General features: G+C 38.7%; 1 protein-coding gene across 1 annotated transcript in view; it reads right to left on the reverse strand.

Moving 5' to 3' along the window:
* Positions 1–4,570: 4,570 nt before the first annotated feature.
* Positions 4,571–12,004, reverse strand: part of spata20 (spermatogenesis associated 20) — a 39,093-nt gene continuing 31,659 nt past the window's right edge. Inside the window, exon 16 of the mRNA XM_088439859.1 lies at positions 4,571–6,190. Coding sequence (XP_088295985.1) covers positions 5,996–6,190 — 195 coding nt within the window. The 3' untranslated portion in view covers positions 4,571–5,995. The remainder of the gene's footprint in view (positions 6,191–12,004) is intronic.

Consider the following 12,004-nt stretch of genomic DNA (forward strand, 5'->3'; position numbering starts at 1 on the left):
TATATTTATCGTTTGCCGACCAGAAAACACAGTGAGTTCATTAGAAGAAGAGATAAGATTTTAAAGATTAAGTCATCCGTAAGGAATTTCAGTATTTTATTTTAGTCAATATAATTATCACTGCACATCTGGCTGGCGACCAGTCCAGGGTGAAACTTGCTCCTCCCACAAAGTCAACTACGATTAATCAATATCATCCACAAGCCTAAATGAGGCAAGCACTATATAGAAAGTGGATAATTACTGTATTTAGCTTAAATGACAAATGTTGGCTCCGTTTTAAACACCCACGCATGGCATAAGGCACGGACAGAAAAAAAAAAAAAAAAGGTGTATATTGAGGAGGACATAAACTGGATTAAATTATCATCCAAAATGTTTAAATCTCAATTTAATACTGTCCCAAATCTTTCTCTTTAACATTTTTACAAGAATTTGCAAATGTTCATGCGAAAGTTTGAAACAAAGTGCAGTAACTTTTTTGACAGCAAAAAGAAATATTCTTGAACATGTTCGGTGCATTGAAATCTTTTTGAACTCATTGAACGCTTGTTCTTTCTTCACGTTAGTGTGTCACTGTTGTCAGCCCCCCTGTGGCCTCATTATCACACAGACAGGCGAGAGACACAGCAGCCAAATCTGGAAACAGGCTAACACACAGGAGCGCAGCCTTTAAGACTAAACTTTTTTTTTCGGTTTCTATTTTTTATTTTTTTTTTCCAAACCAAATTGTCTCACAACATAGCGGGTTGACCTGGTAACAAAAAGATGAAAGCCAGCTGCATAATCACTTATTCAGTCAGCATCGTTGGTTTTCTTCCTATCCTTGCATGGGGTTTCTCTCGCCTCACAAATTAAAAAAGAAATAAAAAAGGTGAAATGAGGACGCAAATTGTCCACAATGATTGTGAGTGTGAATGGTTGTTTGTCTACATAAGAAAACTGGCAAAGGGTGTTTAAGGCCGTTATTTGCTCTAAGTTACCAGGAAAGAGCTTCAGTTTACCTGCAAAATTAAAAACAGGCTTATTCAAAGGTAGCTTTTTTCAATTATGTACCCCCTGTGATTTTTCTTTCAGCAAGAGCTAAGCAGTTCTGGAAAAAGAAAAAAAAAAAAGGCTTAAAACAGTGCCGTGCCATCCATATCTGATGAATTAAAACTTTAGAACTAATTTATAGTGGTGTCTCCTGGCGTATTTGGTTATGCAACTCCAGAAAATAGATCATGCAACATGTTTTATTATTCGTTCATCTGTCGGTAAAGACAAAGGCATATGATATTTTGCAAACGAGTCATTAGCAAGAAATTCCAATTCATTTGCTCTTATTTTGAAAAGAAAAACATGCTGTTAAAACGGTGTTAAAACAGGCTCATTCGAAAGTATCTAAACCTACTGTATTTTTTCTTCTTTATGGAAAATTACGTTAAATGCAGCAATACACACTCCACTGGCTATAACAGACATGACGACCTTGGGAGGAGTACAACCCCCCCCATGTAATATAATTTAATGATAACTAGACCTATGATTATTTTTAAATCATACCGTTGTTTGTTAGGAACACATTTATTTGCAAGTTTTGAAATTTATAATCAAGTAATTTATTCATTTTTAATGAAAAGCAGTCTAAATCTTACACATTGTCACTAAATTAACTCAGGCTTCGCAAAGGACAATTCAGCAATACCTTGTTCCATGTTCCAATTTATCTGCTCTTAATTTGAAAAATGTGCTGTTCCTGTCATAGCATTAAATAGCATTACATTAGAAGTGCAGATATCTGTAGAAACCATGTTAAAATCGTAAGTATGCCCTAAAGTGGGCTTTTGTATTCCATTTGGTAACCCTCATAATATAAAGTTAATATGGTTTTTAATTTATTGGGTGTTTTACACATACAAATTACAATATTCTAATCTAGTAGGTCCGTTTATCGAGTAAGAAATTGTTTGTGGAAGCAATATGATTGTGTTAATATTGTTCATTTAAGCAACTCGTTAAATGTTTTTTTTCTACGTGAGAAATGGTTTCAGAATGATTGAGCATTAGTTTCAGTTGTGTTGTAGACTCTAAGAATTCGCTATATAAGTATTACATTCGGGAAATCGTTTTTTTGTTTTTTGTTTTGTTTTCCCTTAACATTAGAATATGGGCAATTTTGTCAACACAAACTTGAGCCAGACCCATAACAAGGCTCAAGGCAGGATGTGTCACTTTATGAAAAGTTTATACAGGCATTTTTGGATGTAGTGCATATGCTCATGTGACCATGTATGCTGTGACCATATAATGTTATAACTAGACTTTACACAAATATGATATAATCGATCAAACTCGTCAATCAATGAATTTAAAACAGCTAATTGATCACAGGATGTTATGTTTATATTAATAACTTGTTTATTTACTGCAAAAATATAAATTAAAGCAATTTTGCTATGGTTTTTGCAGTTTTTTATGGTTATTGCACAGGTAAAATCACCAATGACCAAAAGAAGGCATTCAAGAACTGGACGGATATGAAGTGAAAGTTTAGTCAGTTCAAATGTCAACCACGCTAGTGCAAATAAAACATTCATTAAAAAAAACATTTATACAAAAAAACATAGATTGGGGCCGATCAATTAATGGTAACATGTCAATATGACATTAAAATCACTAAAATTATAAGTGGCTAACATTAACCGATCACGATCAAGGCGATCTATAGTCGAGCTATATCGATTTATTAATTTCAATTTGGATTGATGTGATAGCAGTTCACGTCGCTGTCACATTTGGAAGAAAAAAAATATATAGCTTCATGAAATCTTATCACACTAGCAGATCACAAACATATGACCTAAAATATTGGACCAACGTTGAATTTAAAAAAAAAAAAAAGTCTTCAAAACTGTCTCCAACAAAAAAAAGAAAAAAGTATATTCAGCAAATTACATCCCAAGAAATGTAATTGTGATTCACAAACAAGGTAGGATATGGAAAATGAAATTGTTCAATGCATCTGGCACCCGATTGAAGATGAAAAAAAAAGACCTACGAAGAAAGCGTGATAAGTGTGAGTTGTGTTTGAGGAAATGCAAAGTAACCTCACTGTGACTTGAAGCGAGATGGGCCAAAACACCTAAAATAGAAGAAAATGATACACCTTGCAATGCCGTCGCGCCATGTGCTTCCTATTCCACCTCTTCAGAATTTCAAGTCAAAAGCATATTTCCCGATTGCCACACAAAAGGGATAGGGTGGATTCTCCTCATGACCGACATTTATGCAAAAGTTGTGAAAAAGACGAGAAAAAATAGCAAACGAAGAAGAGCGCACAGTAGATAAGGTGGCAACTTTCCTCAGGCGGGAAAAGTGATACAGCGCTCCGACTGTGACAGGATGAAACATCTTGTTTGTCTCCTTCGCTTCCAGAGCCCAGAGCAGGAACCTGGGAGCCAAACTCCCTCGCCTCACCATCAGCAGCCCATCTGTCTCCTTTCATACACTCTCATAGAAACACACACACACACACACACACACACACACACAAACATGGACTGAACATTCCCATGTGGCCCTTCTCCCTACAACACGAAGTCACCCAGAGTTTACATTACCTTCATTCAGCCTGCTGGCATTCCACAGCAAGAGGGGTTTCTCTGTGTAAGGAGTATAAATAGTACAAAAAAAAAAAAAAGGTGGAATACGGGAGACAATCGGGACACAAGCATTCTCCTCCAGATGCACGTTTCCATTCTGAGATTGATTTGGACATTGAAAGAGAACGCACAAGTCAGACGATTTATGAAATACAGTCTAGCATGGCTGTGGGCAGTTCGGCTCATGAACATTTTAATCGTGAGCATATTTTGAATGAAAATTATGTTGCACATTTGGTAAATTGGTAACTTAAAGAAGAACCGTGAAAAGTTGGAAAAAAAGACTGTAGTCAATCATTATTAGAAAATACCGAACACACTAGACTGTGTGCAAAACCTTAAAGCAGTGCTTCAGTTTGCCGAGCCCCCCCCCCCGAGGAAAGAAAAAAAAAAGTCTTTGCACCCCCTTCTCGACACGCTGACTATAAATAAGATTATTATCTAAGTATACATAAACCTGTATCCTTTATGACGTTAAAAGAAAAAAATAACAAACTTTTAACAACTGTTAATTATTTTTTTACAGTGTTTATATGGGTTACATCTTAATCTAAAAGTGAAAAAAAAAATCATCTGCATCAAAGTGCCTGAAACAAAAAAAAAAAAAAGAAAAAGAAAGAAAATTCTTATTTTATTGTAATTACACTTGACATGACAAAAACACAGCCTTCTTCCTGGTCAATTGGTCCTCCCAGCATCACCTCCCGCCCCCCAAGGGGGACCCGCCCCACTATTTGAGAAAAAGTGTCTTTAAAGAAGAAAAAGTCAGGAAAAGTTTGAGCTTATGTGTGTTTAAAAAATAAAAAAAAAAAGAAATCCTAAATTAAGTGCCACTTAAAAACAATAACATACTTCATTTCTGAGGCCATTCTTTTAACAGGGCAGTGTCTCATGCAAATGAAACATTTAGAGATTTTAACAAGAGATCAACTGATATGCTTTATTTAGGGCAATTACAGATTATCAGTAGTCAAGGATATTTAAAGATGAGAATTCATTTCAAGGAATCAAGGAATACATTTTCGCAGTATAAAAGGGAGGATTATTGAATAGTACAAACCCCAACTTCCTTTAAATTGCTCGTGATGTCTCAATCAGCACAGAAAACATTTCCTGTGGCTTACCCCCCCACCCCCATAATACTGTATTGTTCTTCTAGATGTTTCAATTAACTTTTGTGAGTATGACCTTCAATGACATCTTGAGCACAAACAAAAAGGGAAGCATTAAAAAAAACAAAACAAAACTCAAATCAAATCTACTATGCTTTAACGCAAAACAAAGTTCAAATCCTAATGAAAACAGGTAATAATGAGTTGTACTTACTGTACCTGGGGTGTTAAGAACTTACATTGAGGTAAAAAAAAATGTTTAAGGTGCTAGAATATTGCTGGTATGTGGTTTTCTCCACGAAGAGCAGCCTTTAAATAAAAAATAAAGATTTGAGGATAAGCCATTAAATTAGGGACTCAAAAATCCTTGAATTTGTTCACCAGGATACACGCTTACTAAAATTGCATGTTGAGGTCTATCTGTTGGTTAATCAACAGACAAGATGAATGACAGCCAGATGAGTGCCACCATGATTTCCTATGGATGTTTCTGTAACACAGTGACAACAAACTTGTCTCTAAGGTACAGATCTCTTTCTTCCCCCGAAGAAAATGTATTGTTCCACCATGTTAGAATAGCTCGAAAGACTTAATATAAATATTCCGCATATTGTCTGGCAAATCCTTAGTGCAAAGCTCACTTCGTTGAGAGGGTGGATTCAAGATTGCAGTAAATTGAGTGAGAGAGAGCAGATGGTAAAGAGTGGGGGTCTCACTAGAAAGCGGCTCTCTAATGTTGATATGATTGCACATGAAGTCAAACGCGCATACATAGAACGAACTTAACAATAGATGTCGCAACTGCGGCCAGAACCATGTGACATGCAAGGGAGATCACAAGGCTTGCGGAAGACATTCAGTTGCAAAAAAATCAAGTTCAACACGGGGTTACGTTCTATTAAAAGTATACGACTTGCTTTTGAGCAGCCACGAAAGACGAGACGCGCTACATATTAAGTATAAGATGCTGCTGTAGCCGTGTACTTTGAACTTTTGAATGCCAAATCCCTTTTATAAGGCTGCAGTGGTTAAGACTGCGACTGATATTTGAAGTATTTTGGAAGTGCGGTGGTTAGAGTTACATAAATAAAAGGTCAAGATTGTGCCAAAAAAAAAAAAAAAGTGAATCGATGGACCACTTGATGGTTTATCAAGTTCACTAGCCACAGAAAGAAAAAAAAAAGCGAGGCTGGCCAGGTTTGTCTTTAAAGCTCATTCGGTAAAGTCAACTGTCTCAACTCAATCAGCCTTCAGCTCTACATGCCCGTCCAGTAGCAGGCGCCGTAGTTCCTGGGGCTCGGTGACGGGCAGTGAGCAGGTGAAGTCCTGGCAGACGTAAGCGGTGGCCGCCCCGCCCTGCTGTGACATGGTGGAGAGTGCGGGCAGACGTTGACGGAGGAAACCGTCCGTATTTCCATCTAAAAGCATCAGCACCTGCCAAATGGATCAAGACAAAATCTTCTTCAAATATGTCTGAGTGAGAAACATCTGATATTAAGAATGAGAGAGTACCGTAACCAAGTATCTATATCGGGCCAATACTATCTGCCTTTGTTTCAAGGTATCACTTAGTTGTGATACCTGTACAGTATCTGCTGTGTTACAATCCAAAATGAGAAATGACAAATTAAGAATAGAAAGTAGCCATTCATTTCATGAAATTCATGAAATGCAATATTGGAATGAAGAAGGCTTTCTTTAAAATTGTTGCCATTGTTATATGGGAGGGAAATTTTGTGTGGTATTTATGGCGTTATATTTGTGCCACAATTACGAGCACAAAAAAAAAAAAAAATTGAGCGGAGAAAATCAAACTGAGCGAGCGAAAACAGATTTTGAGAGCAAGAAAAAAACTATTGAGCGCGTAATGATAAGAGTTTGAGCGCGCGCCGATGGAGTTTGAACACAGAAAAAGAAATCGCTCGCTCAAAATTCCTTTTTGCTCGCTCGGGATAGCCCTCTCTCGCTCAACATCTCGCTCTCGCTCGCGATACTCCTCCCTCCCTCGCTCAACATTGCGTTTGCTCATCATCGAGCTCTCGCTCGCTCGAGTCGTCCTCTGCGCTCGCTCAGTTCTGCTCACGCGTTACGTTTGTGCCACAAAACCAGCCAATCAGAGCTTGTAAAAGCACTTTGATTGACAGCTTGGTATCCAATGAGATTGCTTGTACGCTATCCGTTGACGCACTCTCGTTTGCCCTGTGTTCACCCGAAAAGGGCAAACGAGAGTGCGTCAACACGGACTTGGGCTGGAGAATTACTTTTAATATTATTATTATTACTGTTTTGTATCATTTGACAGAAATACCTTGTTTGTTTTTGTACTTTAATAATATAAGCCCACCCCTCCCGCCCACGTCGATGTGACGCACTCTCGTTTGCTCGTTCCGGGTAAACACAACAAGCAATCTCATTGGATACCAAGCTGTCAATCAATGTGCTTTTAAAAGCTCTGATTGGCTGGTTTTGTGGCACAAACGTAACGCGTGAGCAGAACTGGGCGAGCGCAGAGGACTACTTGAGCGAGCGAGAGCTCGATATTGAGCAAACGCGATGTTGAGCGAGGGAGGAGTATCGCGAACTAGAGCAAGATGTTGAGCACGAGAATGCTATTACGAGTGAGCAAAAAGGAATTTGGAGCGAGAAACTTCTTTTCAAGAACTTTTTTTCTGCGCTCAAAATCTGTTTTCGCTCGCTCAGTTTTATTTTCAACGCTCACATTTTTTTTCCACGCGTGCGTAATTGTGGCACAAATATAACGCCATAGGTATTAGCGGTAAATGGTATTGTGAACACTCAATCGTCAAGAACTCATACCGGTATGAGTCTTAAAAAAAGTCATGAGGAACCAAGTAATGCTGCTAGATAATACACTCCAAGAAATATTGCAGCTTTGCTTACATTGTTGAGCAATGTAATGTCTAAGGAATCACTTTTTTTTTTTTTTTTAACGTGATGCTGTGCAAAATTTCGCTATGGGCAGCATGAGGAGGCGTACTCCCAGGGAGTATGTATAATTTAGAGGCATTATGGTAAATGCAGCAGTAAAACAGCTTCTGCTGTCTGTAGCTCAGTCTTTCTCAATGATATTTTGCCAGGACCTCCCTCAAAAAGAGAAACTCCCCCCGTCGATGCACTGAATATAAATAAGATTAATACTGATGAAAAATGTTTAAGTGTACCTACACATGTATCCTTTTTAACATTAACAACAGAAAAACGCAATATAAATCAACTTTCAACAACTGTTAATTATTTTTAATACGTTTATTCGAGTTATAGCTTAATCTAAAACGGAAAAAAAAGTGCACCAACGTGCCTGAAACTAAAAGAAATGACGAAAATTATTTCTTTATTGCAATTACATTCCGCATGACAAAAACAAAACCTTTTTCCTGGGATCATCCGCGCCCCCCCCCGGCATCACCTCGCGGCCCCCCCAGGGGGGCCCGCCCCACTATTTGAGAAGCACTGCTGTAGCTACAGCAGACATAGCAACCTCCAGAGGAGTGCCACCCCACATTTAATCTAAGTTAAGGATAACTAGACCTACAATTATATTTAAAACATACTGTTGGTCGTCAAGCACACATTTATTTGCAAGTTTTTGAAATTTAAAATAATTAAAATTAAACAACCTAAATCTTTCACAGTGACACTTTAGAGTATACGCCCCCTCAAATTAACGCTGACTTTTTGCAACAGCGTTCTATTTCCTGAATCACTGAAAACAGATTTTTATGAAAGAAAATAATTGGGAGACCTCAAATAAAGCTAATTTGATAGAAAGCACGTGTTTGCCTCCCAAAAAGATGAATCTGGAGTGAAACTGTCAGTCTTTCATGAATTTACAGCGTCTTAATGATGGTCATATTGAACTTTGAATTGTCACTCAGCGGTGGCCTAAAATGGTTCCAAAGGCCACTACGTAGCACTTAACCCAAGTGCACGTCTAAGGCTAAGAATCAATCAGTAAGTTCAACTGCCTGTGTTTGAAGGCTGTCACAGCACTGGAGACATATTTCTATTACCAGTCCAAGCAGGAGGGGGAATTACATTCAGTCGCCATTAAAAAATTAAATATTTATGCCGCACTATTTCATTCTGTTTACAGATGGTGGCGAGCACAAGGAACTGGAGGCACAGGAAATTATAGATTCGCACTGGGTGCTATCGACGGCGGCTGTAAACATTTCTCCGACATTTAGACACACACGGGGAAAGACTGCATGGGGAAAAAAAAAAGTGTGATGGAATGTGTTCATGATGGTGTGACTGTTGCTAAGGCGACAAGATGAGGATTTTCATGCCAAGTGGAACCTTTGCCTCTTTGCCAGGACTCTTATTTATTTATTTTTCGCTCGTCAGCATCATGTTGTCTCCATGCGGGCCCGGACCACATGGGTCACACATCCTGCAACTTAAAGGTCAGACTGTAGTATGTCTGCGCCACAACTCTATTGAAACCCCCAAGAGGAACAACAAGAATGATAGGAATAGGAAAAAGAGAATGGGAGGCAAACTGTTTAGCGTATATAAGGGTTTGCTAATGAGATAAAGTACCCTATTGGCTTTCTTGTATTAATTTTGATCAATTCTGGTCATATTAATGAATGAAAATTTGTCAGATAATTCAGCTTCCATGTTTTGTTTACATTGTTCATGAATGGGATTCATTTTGTTTCAGGTGCACATCCAGAATTTAGAAATCGAAAATTCAAATCGTTAGAATTGTTGACACTGCAAGCCCAGGTAAAATTGCATTTTTTTACTTTTATGTCTGTGAGATGGATATTGGTAGTCAGTTCTCGTTTTTTTTTCAATTTTTTTTTTATTTCTCTCGGCTCATGCTGCCTCCCGCGGGTCATGTTGGATAGTGAAAATGCAGGTGGCAATATTAACCTCATTACATGTGTGATCCTCCCACATTTAAAAATGTATACGTTGGGGCTGGGATTAAAAGTCGACCAAGTTGGGTGAAAATAGGTCAACTGAAAAAATCCGCCTCGAGGTTCTGCCAGAAGTGTAAAGCTTTCCGAGGAAGCTTTGCCTGATTCTTTTATATTTAATGCTCACTATGTTAATAGTAATTACCGAAAAACTGCATGATACATGTTAAATTATTTACTGTATGTTAAAGTGATAAATACACAGCTGTGGAACCTTATTCTGCGGGAAGCAGAAGAAGGTCTGCTTTAATACAAAATGGTTCCTAGTCTTATTCTGCTCTGGCCCACCTGCAGGGAGGACAGCCTAAATGGTAATCATGAGCAAGCAAATGCTAATCATAAATGCTAACCATTCAGCACAAGCAAATAAGATAATACACTGTGATTATAGCCACTTGAATTTTATTATAATTTTTATTTATTTTGGGGGTTTGATTACTCAATTATTCAATCGATAATACAGTTAAAAATAAATGAAAGTGGCAGCTCTAGAGTATACACTGCCTTTCGTAGGTTGGACCTCCAACCTATTTTTTGTCATTCTTCAATGCAGCCTTTCTAAAATTCTTCAAGAAATCATTTCACTGGCAGCTCGGTGGAGCAGTGATTGGCGCGTTCGCCTCAGTTCAGGCACTCGAGTTCAAATCCACGTAACTCTGGCCTTCCTGTGTGGAGTTGCATGTTCTCCCTGAGCCCGTGTGGGTTCTCTCAGGGCACTCTGGCTTCCCACGCTCCAAAAAATGTATTAGAGAGACTAAATTGTCCTTAGGTGTGATTGGGTACGGGAATGGTTGTTTGTTTCTGTATACCCCGCAAATGGCTGGCAACCAGCCGGGATAGGCACCAGCAAGCCTGCGACCCTTGTGAGGATAAGCGCCTCTCGAAAATGGATGGATGGAAATCACGTTAGTGCTGAGTGACTGCGTGTTAAATTATAGCAGACAGCTGGGTACATGTGAGTGCCGACAAACTTAAACCTACATCAACATAACTCCCACACACTAAATGTTCTCACGGTGACATCTTCTTCCCACTCTCCCCATTGCACTCTGCCAAACTATCCGGGCTAATACACATGAAAAGAACACAGAGTACCTGTGTTGACAGCACCCCTATCTTCAAGGCATCATGTTTTCTGCCCCTAACCTCAAATCAAGCTACAACACAACTGTGAAGCTGCCCACTCTCTGACACCAAGGCGACAGCTACGCAACACAATAAACAACGGGCACGAAGTTCAGAGCGATGATGGTAGCTCTGAACAGGGCAGTGTGCAGCAGAGCGTGAAGAGATTTACTTCCTCGGTCCATCCCTCACTGTCGCTTGTTTTGACTCTGGCTCCCGCGCACACGTGTATGAAGAGAGCAGCCCAGTCATCATAACAACCAGGCATCTGGATTCCAGCCCCAGGACAGACACACACATTCACACTTGGACAGCTTGGAAAAGCTGGTGATGGTGGGAGTTGGTGCTGCAGGACCACATGCACTGCATACATCATCAGTCATCCCTTGACATTCACTTTACTAGCAGCTCCATTCACATATTTGTTTTAACTATAACTGTAAAATGGTGTGTTGTAGGGAAGAGGTAAAAAGCAAGTGGAAAACAATAAAAATGAATACTCAACATCACTATTAGATCACATATCTGCCTGTCGGTACACATTATTGACTTCAGTGGATATTTATTGTCGATTTGCTCATCAATCTATTCTTTCACACCTTTCTATAAATTACAGTGGAATAAATGTGCAAAGCAAATGTATTTACCACGTGCTCTGAGGATCATGCCACGTCAGACCTAAATTAACAAAATGTTCTTTAATGATTAAGTCACATCCTCTAACCACTTTAAAACCAGAATATGTATCATGCAAAGAAGAAAAAAAAATATTATTTCTATCCATAAGTCTACATGGAGTTGAATATAATAAAAATTAGAAGAGGTGGGCAGTTCATTGGCACAGGCCAACATTTTGCTGACGGACTGCCGAATGATGAAAACAATATAAAAACGACAGAGGACTAATATAGGCAGAACAGCAGATTTTGTCAGTCATTATAATCCGACGTTGTGATCACCTGACTCGGTCAGTAGGCCTTCATTACCCAGTTCAAATTTTCCAATTATTTGAGAACTGTTTAAAATGCTATAGTAGTTGGGAGCAGAGAAATATATGCACAGTCTAAACATGAAGCAAGCATAGATACATACACTCAGAATAAATGGAGTTTGAAAGCATACATATACAGTAGCTACTACGGATTATAATTGATCAAACACAGTGAAACCTCGA

Source organism: Hippichthys cyanospilos, chromosome 17 (assembly GCF_059441005.1).
Source record: "Hippichthys cyanospilos isolate Australia breed blue-spotted pipefish chromosome 17, RoL_Hcya_1.0, whole genome shotgun sequence".
Classification (NCBI taxonomy): domain Eukaryota; kingdom Metazoa; phylum Chordata; class Actinopteri; order Syngnathiformes; family Syngnathidae; genus Hippichthys; species Hippichthys cyanospilos.